This window comes from Rhyacophila brunnea, unplaced genomic scaffold, assembly GCF_057557595.1.
Source record: "Rhyacophila brunnea isolate RB1 unplaced genomic scaffold, BYU_Rbru_1.0 scaffold_15, whole genome shotgun sequence".
NCBI lineage: Eukaryota > Metazoa > Arthropoda > Insecta > Trichoptera > Rhyacophilidae > Rhyacophila > Rhyacophila brunnea.
Genome location: NW_028232806.1, coordinates 28,086,867 through 28,108,102, shown reverse-complemented (window position 1 = coordinate 28,108,102; position 21,236 = coordinate 28,086,867). Strand labels below are relative to the sequence as shown.

At 35.2% G+C, this 21,236-nt stretch overlaps 1 protein-coding gene across 3 annotated transcripts in view; it reads right to left on the bottom strand.

The window, feature by feature from the left end:
- Myb (proto-oncogene like protein Myb) overlaps nt 1–21,236 on the bottom strand; it is a 209,577-nt gene that overhangs the window by 58,704 nt on the left and 129,637 nt on the right. Inside the window, exon 1 of one of the 3 annotated variants that reach the window (XM_085943338.1) lies at nt 9,050–9,518. The exons of the other annotated variants lie outside the window; for them this stretch is intronic. Within the exon in view, the coding sequence (XP_085799464.1) occupies nt 9,050–9,060 (11 nt within the window). The 5' untranslated portion in view covers nt 9,061–9,518. Of the gene's footprint in view, nt 1–9,049; nt 9,519–21,236 lie in introns of those variants that run through there. 3 annotated transcript variants of the gene reach the window in all.

Here is a 21,236-nt window from a genome sequence, read left to right as displayed (position 1 = left end):
GAGTCTTTATAATGGTCCTGACTCGCAATGACAGATGCGAGATTCTTTCCCGCCCTTTTTTGACAGACTGTAGTTTCCCGCCTCGATTCAACACACTTTAACAGCTGACTGCAGCTGGAGTGAAAGAGACCGCATAAAAAGCTGAATGAGACAGATTGTTTGCCGATTAGACTGAAAAGAATACCGTCTGAGAAATCTCGCTTCGATAACATTTTTATGCAACAAAGATACCTGTATGCAAGTATTCCGACAGATATTATCAATCAATTTCCGCAGCCCTAAAAATAATGTTTCGACTTTGGCCAACACTTGATGTTAATTGATGAACAACGCTCATACACGACCCATTTCATGGAGATGAATTTTAATGTCATGTAGAATTTTATAAACATTCGTACATAGGTATCGATTCTCGTTGCACCTACTTTTTCAATACAAAATATATGAACACGAACTTGCAATAAATTTTGTACATTTGCAAATTCCAAATCATAGCAGAAATAAAGTGTACATATTGTGTTAATCAGTTAATCAGTGACGTGTGGTGAGATTTTGTTCGTGGGCATGCTGTTGGAAAAATCCATACACATCCATTATTTATGACAAATTACCAGCACTCCTGAACTTTGTGGGTTCCATTTGTGAAATAAAGCTATATTAAGTTATATTATCATTAAATTTGTGAGACACAAAGTCAAAATGAACGTTTGTCACAAATACAATCACAATTTACAACATCTGCGTGTGTTAGAAGCAGGGTACTGAAATAGCTAACGGGTGTGGAGTAACAGGCAACCGATCTCGAGTGTGGGAGAATATGGGATAAACTTAAAACAGGTGTAAAGAATACGCTTATCCTTCGATCTGACAACTGCTTTCGGTTTATGCATTGACGCTCATTCAATATTGGCATACATATTTGAAGGTTGCAACACACACTATCGCACGTCTATAATGCGTGGTTCATTTTCGTAGGACAAATTCAAAACCCTGTGTCAAAATATAGTGTATTGGGGAATAGCTAATCGGAATTCTATTTATTAATCTGTTCTGTGGTTAGAAGAAATATAGTGAAATCAAAAAATACATCATCAGATTTCACAGTAAGTAGATACCTACATACAATTATTGCTTTACTATGTTTACTGAGTACACACCTATTTCTGGGAATGCTCCGCATCCATAGCATCTATGAACCGCACGCCACTTGTGTTAACCCACGTTTTCAAGTCCGCAAAACAGTGGCGTAGTTTATTCAATGACTTTTATTATTTTTATTGTTATTAATTTCACTAGAAAAAAATACTTCTACGGACTTGGAAATATCTTATTAAACAAGTTATGTCTACGTTCTACAATCTACATTGATAGTTACTCATCATTATGGAAAAGTATTGATTGCATATCAATGGGTTAATGGTTTAAAAATAATAGGTTGCAATTGCCATTGCATTTTTATATTGTTATGGAATTAGCTACCTAAACATTTGCGGTTATAATCTTTATAATTTATAACAACGTGAATGACTGATTAGATAAAAATTATCAGCATAATGTTACAAAAAGTATGCCACTCATTAAGTTGGTAGGACTTGCGTACTTAGAATATTTTTTAGTGAAACATTATCACTTGATTCATTTCATTCGCTCTAACTTTGTTGAAATTGAGGCTATTTGTTCGTACAAGAAACAATTCTTCATCCCATTCCTATCTTTTCATAAAGAAAAATCAAGTTCTAGAATTGCTATCAGTTGCCAGTGGTTTAAGAGTGTCAAGTTTAAGTTTTTATTCGTCACGGCAAGTTCTAATGTACAGTAAACTCCCGATTATCGGTTTGCGGATTATCCGTGCGTGTTTTTTTTTTAAATCGCTCGCTTTCGTAAACATGAACCTCGGTTAAGCGTCAATTACATTAAGCTACTTTACGAGCTGTTTGTTGGCGAATTTAAAAGTGGGCGATTCAGCTACTGCGATTGTGATGATGACACACAAAACTTTCCATTCGCTGAGAAGCCACAAGCCAGCGACTATTTTGACAGGACGTAGATCGTTTTTTTACCGGGAGGTTGCTACTGCGCTCTACTGCGCAGACGCAGTAGGCCCACACGCCGGCGTGTAGCGTGTAAAGTTGACCGGCTTTCAACTTTTCTCGGTAGAGTGTTTACAATCTGCTTGTTCGATGATTACACTGGGCGACATTACAGGCAGATTGTAAATTCCCCAACAAACAGCTTTTAAAGTAGCTCAATGTAATTGACGCTTTGGGAAAATTCTAAATTAGAATGATTCCTGGAAACAAACCAAAATCACAGATTTGTTTTAATAAATAATGAGTGTACAACATGTTAAAATAGTTGTCTACTAGTTGTCTACTAGTTGTTTAGAAATGTATGTAGTATTTTAAAAAGAAAAAACCATAGCTCGGATTATCCATGTTTTCCGTTTATCCGTGCAACCTCTCCCCACCATGAACCAGGATAATCGGGAGCTCTAATGGCTAAAATTATGGATTATAACGTGTAGTGATCTGAAATGAACGAATCTAGCACTAGGTACTAGGTACCGAATGAGATGAAAGATAATTCTGATTAGTGTATCTATAGTCTAAGATTTCGAGACTTTTTTTACAATCCGTGAGACATATTTATGAGACAAATCGTTGTACCTTTATGACTCAGGTAATTTTCTAGCGCCCAGTCATAGAAAACATATGTTTTCAGAAATTATTTATTATGCTATAACATTGACCCACCCTATTGAGACTTTCGGTGTTTCTGAATGATGAATGAATTATCTTCGGATCGGAGATTTTAAACGCCTGAATAAGAATATAGGTAATATTTGTGTACTTACCTATTTCGCTTTAACTATCTGATTTTTTAGGTGGCAGGAAACGTACAGAATTATTATGTATTTCATATATCTCACCATAAAACTAGGTTTATGTAAATCAATAAAATATTTTCATCATAAAATCAATTAAAAATATGTTTTTCTGACTTTGCTGCCCGGGTGATTCACATCCACCCTTGGCGCGTCCCTGTGAGTAGTAAGCAGTGCAAATTAATCTGCAATAGATAATGATTCACACCTAGTATTTTGTCAGATTCACTTACACACATTTAGAGAAGGCCAACAAATTATCAAAAACACTACTATAAATACACCTTTTGATGGTGAATACCTACTCACGTGAGTAACCATTATATTTCTCAAAGTAACCAAAGTCAACTCCGTTACAATATAACAATGATAAAAACAATTATATTTATCCTTACTTGTTGATGTTCTCTGGACAGTGGTTACAGTTTTATACCTGCCCGTGGAGCAAAGAAAACGCGATATAACAATAATGACTAGAAGGTATGCTAGTAAGCAAGTATTGTGATTCCGAGAACATCGGTGCGGCTGTTTTTGATAATCGATCAGGGCACTGCATCGCTCTTGGCTGCAGAATGCACCGCGATCATGTTGCGAAGACGCGTCACGATTTCGCAGGACGAAGGCCGACCGACTTCCCTTGCATCCAGACGGGAGTAGACATAGGTACCTACGGGCCACTGCGAGGAATGTGATCTCCGTAAAATGTTCACGCATTAGAACGTAGGAACAATCGAATGAATTTGTATAAGCTAGATACCTTATATTGATATCAAAATTATATGTTCCTAGAATTAAAAACTACTCTTTAATCTAAACTTTTTCTAGATTGGGATACATAAATATACCATAAGCGTTGTCAACATAATTACCGAAATTATAGAAAATTACGTTAAGCCTCGGTTCAGACATGGCGGATTCCGCGCGGATCAAACGGTGCGCTTTGCATCCGCTAGCTTCTAATATTCGTCCACACTTGTCCGCGGCGGAGCTAGTACAAGTTGACTACGCGCGGTCCAATCCGCGCGGAATCCACGGTGTCTGAACCGAGCCTTAATCATAAGATGTTATTGTATCGCCCCGCAGAATAACGTCATAATAATGTATGTATCTACATCATTGTACGTAAAGCCAAAATAACCAAATCGATGGCTCAATTCCAATTAGTATCTAGTTATGTTAGCCATTATACCTATTCGTATATCACCCCTCGTCAGTTCCGTAAAATTACAACTCGAAAAAATTACTAGATAGTTGTCCTCGTAGGGCCGATATTTTTGTCACTTTTCTACAAGTCAGTTTAGGAGAGTCAAAACTTTAATCAGCCATTACTCAAGACTACTTTATTCCTAGTTGTAGTACTATGGAACCGAGCCATCAAGATATTGGGATAATCAATCGTCTAGTCGTATTATCATACTTACAAGAAAATTTACTGTAAGTTAAATTAAACCGTGAGTAATTCTATTCTTTCAAATAATAAGTGTAAGGCCCGTTTCAGACGGGACACCAGTGTCGCGGTCGTATATAATAAGGAGGCCTTTGTATTATGTTTATGAACGCCCCGAGCTAATGAGTCAAAGCGTGTCCGGTAAACTTTTCCGTCGGCCGCTACATTCTCAAGCCGCCGATACACATGTTTTTTATGACCGCAGCCAGTTTTATGTTCTAATTTATATCGCGAAATTATGCGTTGACTCATTAGCTCTGGGCGTTCATAAACATAATACAAAGGCCCCTTTATTAGAATACAAAAGCCTCCTTATTATATACGAGAGCGACACCGGTGTCGCGTCTGAAACGGGGGTAAGTCGAGGCAGGATAGTAAATTAACACATAAACACAGGCAATCATTCGTTTATCTGTTTATCAGAAGCACCAAAAAATTGAATGAAACAATAATTCATTAATTATTACTGTTTGAATGGTAGTAATTTCGTGGAAAATGGCAATATAACCGTGGGGAGAATGAATTATGAATATAAAGTTCTACTACGTCCACGCCAGTGCCAAAAATATGCCAGATAAGATAGGATAAGAAAAGATACCAGATCTAGAAATTGGTATTTCAAATATGAAGTCTTTATTATAAAAGATTGAAACTAAAAATTATTGCAGACACAAAATTTGGTCGGTAATAAGGTACAAAAGGCACAACATGTTGATTTTCAATCAATTAATCCGGTGTAATACCTACGTATTGTAGCCAATGACATTTGACAAGACAAGTGATAATTTACTGAGTTGACATAACTTAAAAAAAAAGTGCCACCAGAAAGAAAGGCACGGAGAACTAACACAAAAGAAAAAAAACTTTAATTATAAATGTAATGCGAAAGAACAATACGGACACACAAAAACTATGTGAAGACATCTTTACGTCCCCGATAAGACGCTACTGTGCATTGGGTCATGTCCCATGATTGGTGTGTTGTACATAATATTTTAGTTTTCTCCCCAATTTTTAAAAATGAGTATGGCCAACTACCCATTCTCGTAAAAATAGTTTATCGACTAACATTGTAGGATTTATATTCCGTCCGGAGGCATTATAATGTGCATATATTACTGGCACATAATAATATTACATTTTACAGATAAAATAATTATGTCCCACGCAAATAATGAAGAAACGTGTGGTTTACCTACAGTAAAATTATATTGTTTAATTCCTCACCCCGCGTGAGTGCAATTTAAGAAGTTTGGGGATATTTATTATATCACAAGAGAGATGATTTACCGATTCGATAAAGGATGTTAATGCATAATAACATTGTAGCCCTTTTATGAAAAAGTTTACTGCGTTCGCGTCGTTGAAACGTACTAGATTTAACGTCATACGCCAGATGCGAATTAAGTAAGCTAGGTTATAAAATTGCCATGTCTGGCATGAAAACGCGAAGATGGGAACGCTGATCCATGCCAGGGAATATCAGATGCATTACGTTATATTATGAACTTACTAGAGATAGTTACTGTTATATTATTTTTGTAGGTAGGTACCTATTTAATTCTTTATTCTAGGTTAGATGGTCAGCAACGATTATTATTACAACATTTTTATTAGGTCGTATTCTTGTTTGTCCGGTGGTTGTTTGTCCAGTACAAATCTTGCAATCGATTTTTAACTAACTTCCCGACTAGCTAGACATTTGAAACTTTTAGAATATATCAGAACACGATGCCAATGCATTCTTTTAATACGTTTAGCCATCTTTAAGCAGAATTGAATTCATTTTCAGTTAATTCTGTTTTGTATGGAAAGTTATTTCAGAAAAATCCGTAAAAAGTGTAAGATTATTATTGGTTGCTAAGGGGGTGGTCCTAGCAAGTCAATTATTAATAAATATACGTGCGTTACAATGGAAATCAAAATGAAATGTCAAAATGACATTTCAGTATTCTATATTTTTTGTTTGTTTGTTTTTTATTTAGTTCATATTATCAAGTACAAGTTTAAGCACATTGAGCATAATAATTCAACAGAAAATTTAAAAACGTTGTAAATAAAAAAGTTCTTTTTATATTGTAATTATTATTATTATTACTAAGTATACAAATATCACACATCCTTACAGATTATTATGAGAGGCATTTTGAAAAAAGTATTCATATTTTTCATAACGATTAAGGCGTCGAAGGGGGCGGGGTTAACAAAACAGGCGCCATTGACTTACACATTAATTTATCCAGCTAGGTACTACTCATAGCGTCTCGTCGTTTAAATCTCAGAATACTGCACATTTCCAGGTATGTACATTCCCCAGACGGTCCAAACTATGAGTCTAGCGATAAACACCTGGCCTGCAGGTACGTGCATAACTAAGGGTGTTCACTTATCGAGTCATTGCGAGCTGTCGCATCCACAAGTGGTTATCGAATGCAGTCATAATTATGCGGATCGTTAGTGACCGTTTGTGCCGTCTTCTCAGCCACGTCTTTAGACATGCCGCAGGACATTAAAGCAACCATTGGATGCCCCAATGATGCATTTACCTAATTATTTTGTATCTATGTTTTCCGTTTCTGCGGAGCTCCGGACCCGAAACCCGATCCCTTTGTGAGCACGCCTGATAGTGAGTATTTTACCACGTTTTTATTAGCTCGTATTCTTGTTTGTCCGGTACAGATTTTTTCTTGTTTGTCCAAGATTTGTATTGGACGATTGAAAATTTTTAACTAACTTCCCGACTAGATTTGAAACTTTTAGAATAGGATATCAGAACACGACGACAATGCATTCTTTTTATACTTTTGGCAATCTTTAAGCAGAATTGAATTCATTTTCAGTTAATTCTGTTTTGCTATTTTGCTTTTGCTACACTATTATTGGTTGCCAAGGGGTTCCTGGCAACTAAATTATTAATAAATACATGCGTTACTATGGAAATCAATATGAAATGTCAAAATTACATTTCAGTATTCTATATTTATTCAGTATATCTATCAAGTACAAAAAAAAAGTATTTATTAATACATAGAATTGTCAAGTTTATATGGTTCAACAAAAATTTAAAAACGTCGTACCTATATAAAAAGTTCTTTTTATCTTGTAATTATTTATAGTCAATCAAAATGTAGACGCATCTTCTGGTGGTTAAACAGACCTTCAAATTTAATAATAATAACACACTGTCAAAGCTAAAACTAAAACGACAAAAAAATAAACTCAAGAGCACCTAATTCCAGAACCCAGATGGACCCAGGCCTTTACAGTTTGATCAATGACAACCACATGTGGCAAATTGATTTCGACTCATGTTACGAACTAGTCGCCACATAAATGTAGGTAGGTAGGTATATGTGTAAAATATCTGTAGCATATAAGTTCTTGTAGCATTAACCTATATACTACAACTACACAAAGCCGGTGATGGTTTTCTTTTTGACGCAGAAAGCTCACGGTTCGTAAGTTTTTTTTTTGTTAATTTATTTTGGAACTTTAGGAACTTTACACCTACTTTTTTGAATTTTTGTTTCTGTGTAAAATTTTCAAATTCCAATTAGGTACTTACGTACCTGCTAAATAATTCGGCCCATCTCTTTTCTCATTTACGCATTCAATAATTAGTAATTACTTAGACCAGGGTTTCCCAAACTATGTTCCGCCGAACCTGAATAGGTGTTCCGCGACAATTTGGAAAGGTTTTATGCACTGCAACACAGATATTCTACGAAGCATACTTATACTTAGTGGAAGATCTTCAAATGTGTTGTAGTGTATAAACTATAAAACCTTTCCAAGTTTTACTTACTTACTTTACAGTAAGTAATGAATCTACTTCATATTGAAAGGCGAGTGATGATCAATCTCCTCTGATGTTTATGACGTCAAGTACCTATCTAGGTACAGGCGGAGGACATCTTTTCTCACACCGTGCGCATGAAACAAAATGGGGTAGGTACCCATATTGTTTTTACCTGACCGGCCACCTAAAAAGTAAGCTAAGTGTTCCGTTAAAATTTCCGGGTTTGCGAAGTGTTCCAGTGCAGAAAAGGTTTGGGAAACCCTGACTTAGACTAAGATGGTTAGTTTAGTTTTATGTACGTAAAGGTTTGTGGTGCCGACAGATTTGGAGGCACCATGTGAAAAAAATCTCCTGTGCGATAAACCGCTATTATAGCCTTTACAAATAATAGTCATGCTGTCAGGATTCTTCATTCTTTCAGGAGGATAAAATTAAGATATCGATTCTTCGACCGCATCTTCCGATTAATGGAAAATCACCACTACTGTCAAACTTGCAATATTTTGTATTTCGCTCATGAGAAGACCTCCTATGCCACAAAATACGAGATGAAAAAAATTCTCTAGTCACTAAGTAGTAATGCATAAAAATTCTTCATTTTTTGTATTTCACTATTAAGATTAATAGTAGAATACGAAAAATACGTGATAAATTTGATGGAATCATAGAGATTATAATATAAATATTTTTCATCTCATGTATAATTAGTGTCATGTGGCATACGAGGTATTGTTTTCTCATGAGCGATTTGTTCTTTCATTCGCCGCCCCTATGCAACGCATGACCTGCTTGCGACCATGCAAAATATGACATATTGGGTCAAAGTATGTAAACTTAACACCAAGGAAAGGGGGTATACATCATACCATTTTGATATTAATTGGCTAATATCAATATAAAAAAAAAACTAAAAACATACCCTATTAACATTCTCGTTCCTTGAATTCCAATGAGAACTTTTGAACATCACAGAAAGATTTCACATAATCAAAGACACAATAATACACCAAAAATAAATGCTTTGGTTTCCTTCAAAATCACATATTATTTTAATACAAATTTATAAAGAACGCATGAAAATTGCGTAGAACGCACGATCCGGCGTTTTGGGTGGTAAATAAAACTACACACAAACAACCGAAAGAATTTTTAGATCGCGCGATTTGTTATAAAACAATGTTACGACGATTATTATTAAGGCATTCCTCCGACGTATTAAAAGACCGCGTGGTAGCCACCTTCGGCCACATTATTTGTAATATTAATATATAAAAAACACAAAGGTTCATAGGTAAAAAAGGGACCGGCAGACGCTAGCCGATCACCCCGCGCTTAAAACTATGTCATAAAAACCAAGAACATCGCGCAACGAAGCTTCAAACGAGACTGAAGTTGCTATGAATTGCGGAGCGGAGGGAACGCGATAAAAAATAAAAGAGAGGGGAGTTTCTATCGCGTGGATTTAATGCAATTTCATGTCAGGAATATAAAACCTCACAACCAACATGTACATTATTGATAAAAAACGAAATACATTTTGCGTATACAATATTATTCATCCGATAGAACTCGCAATTATTGTTTAAATGGTACGAAGCTTTCATAAGTGTATAGAAAGAGAGAGAGAGCTTATAAACAAAACTTGAAAGAATCATCGCTGATCCATTCCCTTCAAAACTTTATAAAAAATTAAAACAGGGTTGAGTATTTTTTTCTAAATTTAAAGATTCTCTCAATATAACGGTATTGCAGTGAAATCAAATTTTAAAAATTACTTATGATTATTTTGGGACAATTTATAATTTTATTATTTTAATTACATACATTAAAATGTTATTGAGTACATGAGTACAATATAAAAAAAGTATAGAACCCAAACTCGTTTACCTATTTGTTACCGTAGATACCGATGACCAAACCTGCAAGTGTGGTGAAATACAAAGCATGGAACACATATTTCCATGCAAGGGTTGCCCAGTGAGCTGTAATTTCGACGAGATCCTACAAGCCGAGGAAAATAGTGTTGCCTTCGCCAACTTCTGGAGCGACACATTGTAGCTATTGAAAACCCAACACAACGAAGAAGAATACCGTAGATGCAGTAGGTATATCCTATATAGTAGCCCGTAGATACAGAAGGTATAGTATATATATATATATATAAGTTTTAATTGGCATATTTTTACGCCCTTTTTAATATCCGTGTCAATGCCTGTATTTTTATACATGCTAAATACACACATAATGTATCGTTAATCTTGATCGCCACCTGATGCGTTCGCTTTCGCCACATGGGTGCATTCGTATAGATTGCCGAAATACGACATTGGCTTTTAGATCCCAGTAGGCACAATATAAAGGATGAGTATGACCACATAAGAACACAAATATAGACCCGATCCAAATAAACCCGCACCGCACCACGTTCGCTCTAAGTTTTTTTTTTACGCCAAAGAATGTCTCAGGAGCAGATATCCAAGACTGAGGTTCACCACGAACTTAAGTATGCTTTGAGTGAGTTTCCTGAGATTTTGACAGAACAGATTAATAAGACAGAAATGTGATAGCCAGTCACCATTGGCGAAATTTTTGAAGCCAGCTTTAGTTTACGGCTTAATGACGGTCAGGCCAAAATAACAAGAGACCCAAAGCCCGCCTGAATGTTCTCAAATATTGCCAATTTTGAATGCGCGATTCGTTTACGTGACAAACTTTAATGCATACCTTTGATGACAAAACTATTGAAAATAACATATTCTTATACCATATTTTTCCACACTCAAGAATTAAAACTTGTGACAAGCTCACCCAGAAGGCAATCCACTTCCCATTATTTTTGTGTTCCCTGAGTGTAACCGACTGGAGAGAAGGAGGATAGATTAAGATAAATACTCCTGAATATAGTATAGTGAATGATGGACTTCAATGGACTTAAGTACCATTTTGACAGCAACATTACACTAAAATTTACTAAAACAATGAATAAAACCTTAATCTATTATAGCGATGGAGTCTAAATAATATATGGATATGTATAGAAATTGTCAAAAGTTAAAGGGGTCGGCGGATGATTGTACAAACTAATGACAAATTGACACGTGCTTCAGCAAACTACAGAATGTTGGGTTTAGCAGAAAAATGGTTTCTTCAATATCCACATGTAGACTGTAGATACTGATTTGATTACCAATATTTAAAATAATTTTTATTTTTATTTTGTTCAGTAATACCCGAGTTGCGTCGGTCACTTTGGTTTTTAAATAGTGTTAGTAAGCATGCAAAATTAAAAATTACACATCCTCGATGTTCATAAATGTACACATAAATGGAGTTGGTTCGTTCTATTTACGCATGTGTGTGATACAGATAAAAATTGGCCGTCCAAAGATAAGATTGTATGCGAAATTATTTTTTATAGTTCAACGAAAATGTGAATACAATTGTGTTTATATTAGATATGACATATCTAACTAAAATTATATTACTAAATAGTAATGGTAGTATGAACACATAATTATTGTCAAATATTTGTCAAGTATTTTTGTATGAATTATAATTGAATAAAATATGAAAATATATAAGATATTGTTATAGAATTATAATATACTGATAATTGTAATTATGTACTATTTTTATTCAACGAACAATTCACAAGCTTTAAGAATGTAAATATTCCAATTATTGAACATACATAATATTTACAAAAACAATATAAAAAGTATCGAACCTGCATCTCTCGGGGTTCGCGCACACGCACATATATCACTATGCTAAAGGCACCATACTTAATCACGACAAATTTTAACTAATGGCTCTTATAATACTCTCTGAAGCATTTTCTAAATTGAGCTACTATTGGCTATCGGCTTTTGTATTTTAACTCAAAGTAGATATCACGTTAACTACTAATTATTACTAAATTTTACTTCATATTACGTTACTATAAAGAGTTGGTATGTATATTAGGTTATTGTAAGAAATTATGTTTAAAAGAACGGGAAATATAGGTTCCGGTTTTAATAATTTACGTGGACAGCCCTGAAAATACGTCTGTAGACTTTTGAGTACATAATAATCTTTTTCACCTACATTCACCTACCTACCGCAAAAACGAAAACGATTCGTGTGAAAATTATCATTAATAATATCCATAATCGTTGGCTTTTTTAATGAAGTCTGTCAAAAATCTATCCTTTTGATTCGATTTTCAAAACGTCAAAATGTGCGGTATCATTTTTATTACCAACCTACGCCACGTGTAGGAATTTGCCGCGAAATGTCAGGTATTAATGCAGTAGTGATTGTAGTCAGTACTGTCAGTAGTGGTAGTATTTACCCAAATTTAAGAAATTATGTTTTATGCATGAAAATCAAAAAAATTCCCCATTGTTCGTGGACATTGCAGACCAATTAATATATTAGATTCAATAAGAACATTAATTTGTTATATTGATATTGATTGGGTATCAAATATCTATATCTTTATTAGATATTTGATATGTACGATTTGATACTTACTTGCTAACCTACCTTTGAATCATTCTAATTATATTATATTATACCTATATATATATAATATGTAAGTATATAAATATACGATATGATTGTTTCTAGTTTACTTACATACCTACCTATTTTTTACCACGTTTTTATTAGCTCATATTCATGTTTGTCCAGTACTATTATTTTTTTGTGTGTCCACCCAAGCAACTAAATTATTAATATTATACCTACGTGCGTTACTATGGAAATCAATATGAAATGTCAAAATGACATTTCAGTATTCTATATTTATTCAGTAATTCTATCAAGTACAAAAAAAATATTTAGTAGGTATTCATTAGTATTTATTAATACATAGAATTGTCAAGTTTATATGATTCAACAGAAAATTTAAAAACGTGGTAAGTATATAAAAAGTTCTTTTTATCTTGTAATTATTCTGTCATTCGTTTGTATTCCGGTGGTTTAAAAAAATGCGTATTTGATCTCAATGTTATAAGACCATCTGTTTCCTACACAATGTCTCGCAGCGAACTGTGATACGCCCAACTGTATACATATACAATATTCTGGACACGGTATGTACGCGGCAGTACAAAACAGCTGGAATTCATTATATCACCAGATTTCCAAGAAAGATCTACCTGTTCAAAAAAACATGAAAACAGACGACCTAAAGATGTGATCAATTTTACCTGACCATACGCACATGTACCTACCTACTTAAACTTTATTGGAAGATACATAATGTGGGGTTTAATATCTTTTGGCAGAATTGGGAACGGGTTATTTTTACGACAAAATCCGTTACGTGTTTGAGAGTTTCTATATAATAAAATTAATAATATGAATAAGTACCTAATTATACTACAATTCGAAGAGCTATAAGAAAAATATGCGTATGTATGTGTCTTGTGGACGGCCAAACGAAAAAAACGTGGCCCAGTGACACGGTCCATAGATGCTGAAAACATAGCTAGATGAAGAGCATCCCATTTCTTACCCTGTCGGATTTGGTATTCTAGAACAGAGTTCGAATTTGAAGTGTGGCGAAATATGGGATATATACAAAGAATATGTTATATTCAATTAATAGTTACGTCCGGTGACGTCCCGTGGGGGTAGGCAGATTGAGCGTCGCTTGGGGGCGGCAGTCACTTGAAGGGCGGCAAATCGAGAAGAATCATTAGGTATATTATATAGAAATAGGTGTCTAAACTTAGTACCTAATAACGAAAATATTCTTCGATTCAAAAAATCAGCTCACTGGTTGGAAATTATGAATTAAAATTAAAGGTTTAACAGGACTGTACTGTTTTCGTCGGTTTCGCGATGTCTAGTTTACTTCTGTTGTCCTTGGACGTCACGTCCTTGATGACCAGCAATGACACGTGCAGATTTGCGAATTATATTTTGAATTATAGGTAGGCACCTACATAGGTATCTACTTACCTAGCTCCCGTGTTTTGAAAGTTGTCAGGTGTATTTTTAAATGTATCTGAAACCGTGGACTCGCAATATTGTTTATTGAAGTAGAGGTGGCATTTAAATTGGATTTAGTGGTATATATTTTATTAGTAATGTATCCATACAACACATTTCATAAATATTGGGGTCATGTAAGGATGATAAAAAAACACTGTATAAAAATGGGGCGGCATTTTAGCGCTGCATAGGGGCGGCATTTTGTCTAGGGACGTCACTAGTTACGTCACAAGCGCGCAAATAGGGGAGTTTTCGGGTTCGGTCCCCTCCCAAGACCGAAAAAATGCAAATTATTTGGATCAATGGAATATGACTTTTTAGTCTCCGTCAGGATCTCATGACTGAAGGTCGTGACCAGGATTTTTAAATTGTCGAATAGTTTTCTCAACGGGTTGGTCCCACTCCTCTCGGCATTCTACAAAATGCCACACCCGTGGCGACTGGAAGACCTGTTGTACTCATAAATGTGTGCGAATATCTGTAGCATATATTGTTTGCTATTATATTCCGATATGATATAAACGGACACTAACAATCCTAATAATTATTACTGTTAAGCCACGCGCATTCGATAACCACTTGCAATTACTCGTAGTTGAAACCCTGTTACATCTGCGAGCTAAGTGTTTATAGCTAGACTCAAAATTTGGAGTGTCTGGGTATGGAGAATGTACTTGGAAAAGTGCGGTATTTCGCATCAAAGAGAAGCTATACTTACGTACCTAGGCGGGGTAAATATGGATGTCAGTGGCACCTGCTGGATTTTTGTTAACCCCGCCCCCTCACACGGCCTCTAAAATTTATAAAAAGATTATCAATATTTTTGAAAGATGGACCCCCCAACCATTTTTCTGTGTGCGCACCTGCTGTATTATAATACGCATTAAATCCCTGCTGGTATGAGCGCATGACAGCGTTTGCGCCAAAGGCTACTCTGATGTAGGCACTTTCTGATTTTCGATAATTAGGGTTTGGAGCTATAGACTGTATGGGAAACGTTAAAATGCGGTCGCCAAAGGCTACATTGAAGTAGGCACGATACTCGTAAATGCATATTTGATGAGTAAGTAGGCTTTGGCAATACGCCACCCGGTAGCGTCTAGCCAAACTACACCTCCATGCCCTACTTCTCAGCCCGTCATCATTTACGTATCCAATATACTTGTTAACTTCACGATGAGTCTTCACACAGGTAAGTTATTTAATAAATTGCGTACAATCTTCACCCTCATATAAATAAATTCACCCTGCACACCCGCCTCAAGTAAAAAAGCGCCAAGCAAAACATCGGCAGGAAGTACGCTCCGAGGACTCCCCTAACGATTGGCTTCCTTCGCCGGGGATCGAACCCCATCATTTTGCTTCCTTTCACCCTCTTCGTTGGCCGTCCATCCTGCCATTGTTGATGACGCAACGCGCTGGCCTATCCTGCATGTCCGATACCTGTGTCTTTCTATGTACACTGCAAAGCTTTCGTTTGAGAAATTAATAATTATGCAGAGTCGTATCACGAAGTTTTCTTCTAACTTGAATTGACCAATGCAATTTTTAATAGTGTTCCTTAAACGTCATAATATTATTATGATAAATATTTTTCCATAGTCATGTAATTGAGTGTATAGAGACGTTGACGAATTTAGTGGACGGGGTGTATGAACAAATGACCCTCACCCATATAAATCAGGGTCTGATAGGCTCCAGTCATGTAAGTTTCATTATATTGCAAACACATAAACACAAATGAATCTGGATGAAAAATTACTTATATCTAGAAGTCGTAACAACACTAATAATGTCATATTTTGCTAATACGCATGTAATCTAGTTATCTTGTCAAATGTTTATTTTAAACATTCTTCTTTCTTCATCTGACCATTCCGATCCTAATAGGATCATATGGGCCTCCACAGCAGTGACGTCCCTAGACAAAAAGCCGCCCCTGGACAGCACCAAAATGCCGCCTCATTTTTGTATACAGTATTTTTTATCATCCGTATATGTGTCGTTTCTGGTCACCAAGGACGTCGAAGGGCAACGGAAGCAAACTAAACATCGCGAAACTCGAACCAGTGAGCTGATTTTTTTAATGGAAAGATATTTTCGTTATTACTAAATTTTGGTAGGTATTTCTATATTAACTATATACCAAACGATTCTTCCCGATTTGCCGCCCTTCGAGTAACTGCCGCCCCCAAGCGACGCTCAATCTGCCTACCCCCACGGGACGTTACTGCGTCCACAGAGTGAACAGACTTTTTGGTTATACACGAAATAATGTATGTTAGCCAATTGCTCAACCTAACATCCAACACAAATTATAAAAACAATATCTGTATTTGCCAGATCCAGGATTCGAATCTGGGACTCACGACATTATAAGCCGACGCGTAAGCCGCTCGGTCATCACGGGCGTAAAAATAGGTAAGTATATGATATATTGATGTGTAGTTAAAAATGAACTCTACCAACAATGCAATAAGAGTGATGATTACAGATTATCGTTAAATATACTTGGCCTGTTCTGTAAAAGTGTATACTTTAACATAGGTGGTGTCCAGGTATACCTATATTATTATATGTGAGTGTGATTAAATCATTACTTTTTAAGTGGCAAGACCTGAATAACAACGATCGCCTGAATCCACTCCTGCCAATTCACCTGACACGAATTGACATAACAATGATGGTCAACCAACGCCCTATTTGATTTGTATGATAAAAAAAGAGTTAGTCTGTTTTTATGTACACCCTTTTTGATACCAATCAAACCATAATGACGGTGCCACACTGTTGCCGATCCTCTCAGTGAGACTTTCCCTGATACTATTTGGAATACGAGAGACGCCAAGCGCGCCTACCTCACTCTCACGTTCGATCTTGCTCGGGTAATCTCAACGAGAGCGTACAGGCCAGGGTTCGCAAACCTTCTTACGTATGCGTGCCAAAATTTCACAAACATTATTTTTCCACTGTCTGACGTGTCGAGTAGTTTTTTATGGGGAAGAATCCTATTAAAAAATGATGATATTCTAGATAAGTACTACTTTCAATTACGTCATACATTTCGGTACACCAATTTTGAAACTGTCTCACAAAATTACCACTACTAGTAGCTCAGCCAAGTTTTTGATTCTTCTTTGGTACAGCCATTTTTGTGGGTAGAAATGAAATTGTTTGTTACTGTATTACTTATTTTGGTTTTTACGTACAAATTGACACCAGAATTGGTCCGATCAAATGAGAAATTCTCTCGCTACAGTGGTCTCAAGCATTGTAAGTTGATCAAAATCAGAGCTTCTTCCGCCGCCTGATGAGGTTAGTGCGATAATATTATATATGACGAATTAATCGTGAAGACCGACCTATGCAATTATATATTTACATTAAACGTAATGCTTATTCTTGAAGAGTATTTGTCTGCTATTTTTTATACAATGCGATATGTCATTTATTAGGTATTATTGTAGGTATTTCTTTTCTCTTCAAAATATAACATTCGCGTGCAATGCAAAATCGTGTCCCGTGCCACTAGTGGCACGCGTGCAGTAAGCTCGCTACCACTGGTGTAGGCCATAGATTATAATATTAAACATATTATAACTGTGTAGGCATAAGAATTAATTCATGAAGGAACAAACCGGACAGAAGATGGAAAAACCTAAGAACTTCGTGAGAACTAATCTACCACATTTTATAATTTAATAAATAAGTATATTAAATTTTAGTGTTATGTAACTACTTATAGGTGACATTAGTATGCGTGAATCAATCGGTGATCGATACGGTCGATATCAGTTTGAATAAAGATAAGATAAACGATTAAATAACATCTTGTGGGGAGGGGGATCCAGTGTTGCCCACTACCATTGACAAAAATACTACTAAGAAAATACTCTAGATCGCAGAAAAAATGGTAGTTTCAAAAAAAAATCGCAATTATGAACATTTCGTGAGATATAATAACGATTGAAGACGAGTTTACAGTTTCACCACAAAGAAATATGTCAATAATTAACAATCTACAATAATTCTGTAATTAAGTGAATACGGTGTTTGAGGAACCACGATGTATTTTGGGGATACGTACTGAGTGAAAATTTCAACGATAGGTTGACAGCGAAACGCGACATCATAGTATAGGAAAATCGCTTCGGAAAACACGGTTTTCTTGTTCCTATAATTTTATTCATAGACTGAAATGATTCAATCCTTTAAAGAGATCTAAAATATGATGATTTGTAAAATGAATGGGCAGGTAACTGTATCACTTAATTAATAGACAACTCGTGTAAAAATTGGTTTAAGACACGTGTTTTGCTCACGCAATAAATTACATGTATAAAAATGTATGTTTGAGTAGATACCTAAATGTACATTAATATGTTAAAATAATTGACAATAATTTTTCTAGGCATACTATCTGTCCATCCAAAGAGTGATTGGGTTTGTAAGAGATTTATTTTAATGGGTTCATTTATAATCCATCTATACTGGCGAGTATAAATTTTTATGATCCTACCAATATCAAGCGTAATTCAGCGGTCTTCATGATATCCTGTCGCAGGACGGGTGTGATGTTTCATGATGCTGCGTGCGATTAACCTATCGGACAACGTTGATGAATAGCAGACATGTTAAACAGGTTAAATTTATATCTGTTTTTACTAGTTTACTTTGATATTTAAGTAGGTACATAAGAACTCACTTTCTCTTCTTCTTTATTGTTTTACAGTAGTTGGTATTAGTAATTAAGCCTTTTATATTCATCTCATGACTATTTGTAATTTCATATTGTGTATAATAATTTTGTATTGCATCTGATTATGCATTATAGCGCATTAGCCAATTGTTAAATACATACATACATACGAATATAAGAGGGTTAGGTAATGTGGTAGTATAAATGAGTATACATACGTGTTTCTAAGTAGGTATAAGCAATTTTGTAAACAAGTGAATAATCGCTGGATACGCAATAATACTGTATAAGTGAATAAACCCAGTCGCACATATAATCTCGTCTCGACTACAACATGTCGATGTGATTTTATTATCACTCACAAAACACAATATGTAAGAATTTAATGTAGGTACCTACTGCCCAACCGGTGGAAGATTTTTGGTAGAAAAAAAACACCTGCTTGTCAGGCAGAATATCAAAATGTCATGTTGGCCGCTTGACGTAATTGTCCCGACATGGTCTCGCCAAAGAGTTGCAACATTTCCGGCAGATTTGATATATGATCATGTCCCAAGCGAGAGGATTTTCTATGTGCGACTGGCCTAAGGCTTATGGTCGATCCCGGCTGATGATGATACCCTACTCTATAAGCTATATGTATGTCAAATCTTCATTTACACAAGTAATGTAATATATACAAAATCAAGCGAGTCGAGATATAATTTAATCTAGTGGATTCTACACAATTCGCACTGAATTATAATCATTATTATTCGTCATTAGAATTCAGAATAAAGCACATTTTGGTCAAACACAAAAGGCTCGGTGACCCATTATTCAAAAAGCTCTCAAAGTGCACTCTTGTTTTGTATTCACCAAATAAATGCTTGGTATTATCTAGTTTCAACTATTGTAGGGTGACCACTCCATTAAGATTAGAAAACACAAAAATAAAGGAAGGGGCATAGATTTTAAAAAGTGTGGTTACCTTCTGGGTAAGAAGGTATAATTCTCGAATCTGGAGAAATATGGGATAAAATAAACAATATATTGTTATTTTCAATAATTACGTATGTATTATTTATGAATACATTAAATTTCGTCACATAAACAAAAACGCGCATTCAATATTGGCAATATTTGAGGGCATTCAGCGGTCTTCATATTCCTTACGTTTAATGACCTAGTTATTTGAATAACCGTTGAAGCGAGACAAGCAGCGTTTAATTTCTGGCAGTCGGATTTTGTATTTTAAATCAAAGTATCATTAGAAACCGCTTCAGAGAGTATTGTAAAAACTGATAGTTAATTTCGCCGCTATTGGATAGGACGCACATAGCTTTGAGTACAGGGTACATAGACGCGAATCTTAGGGGCGCTGGTTCTAATCCCGCTGGGCGTCGTATTTTTTTAAATAGATTTTTTCTAGTGGATATATATTTCTCTGAGGTGTTTTCAAAATATTATGTATGCTTAATAAAAGAATGTCACAGTATTAAAACTTGTGAATTGTTCATTGAATAAAAAAATATTTATTAACACCTACTTATTATTTATTCGTATCGAAGTAAAGCCCACCATTCAAATCAGGCGGGCACCGCACAATAAACTTTCTTTTAGGGTTGCTGTAAGAAAATTAATAGGTAGATACTTATTAATACATTTTTTTTCAAAATTAATAGAGCTGTGTCTATGGCCACCCCATTATAAATAGGTATGTATCCGTGAGATTTTTCAATACTTAATTCCCTTTCATCCCCAATGCACGTAAAGAAAGAAAAGAGGTCTAGTAACCCGGTAACCTGTTTGCTAGGCGAAGGATCACGCTCTCGCTTTCCCACAATAAATAAATTTGAAAGGAACTCTGATATCATTAAGGGTTTTTTTGGGTACTGTGAACATGAAGAAACACGTATATTTTCCTTTCAATTGATTTTGGTACAATATTCATGGATGAAATTGGGTCAAATTATAATGAAATCTCGTACCTAATACTTGACTAACATTCGAAGCAAATTTGTGATAAATAATCTTATATTGTATGATTTACATTATACAAAAATTTTATCCTGAAATGCGCATGGATCTTCTGCAAAGTTCAAATTAAAAAAATATATATTTTGACGATTTTGACTTTTTGTTGAGCGAGAATAAGAATTTCGCTGGAGTGGGGGAAGAACAAACATTCGCTCGCTTGGTCTAAATGCGGTTTGCGCACTGAAAAAACATAAAAATAAAAGTAAAAAATTACACGTGCATTTTACATAAAGCACGAAAAAGATTTATTGGAAGGTTTTAAAAGATATTCTGACCATTTAGTTGACTTCATTAATTATTAATTATGGATATGATGCTTTTACACATACAAGACATTTTCCTTGGAAATATGATGAGATTAGGTACCTATAGGGGGACTTAAGATAATGGTTTTCTATTA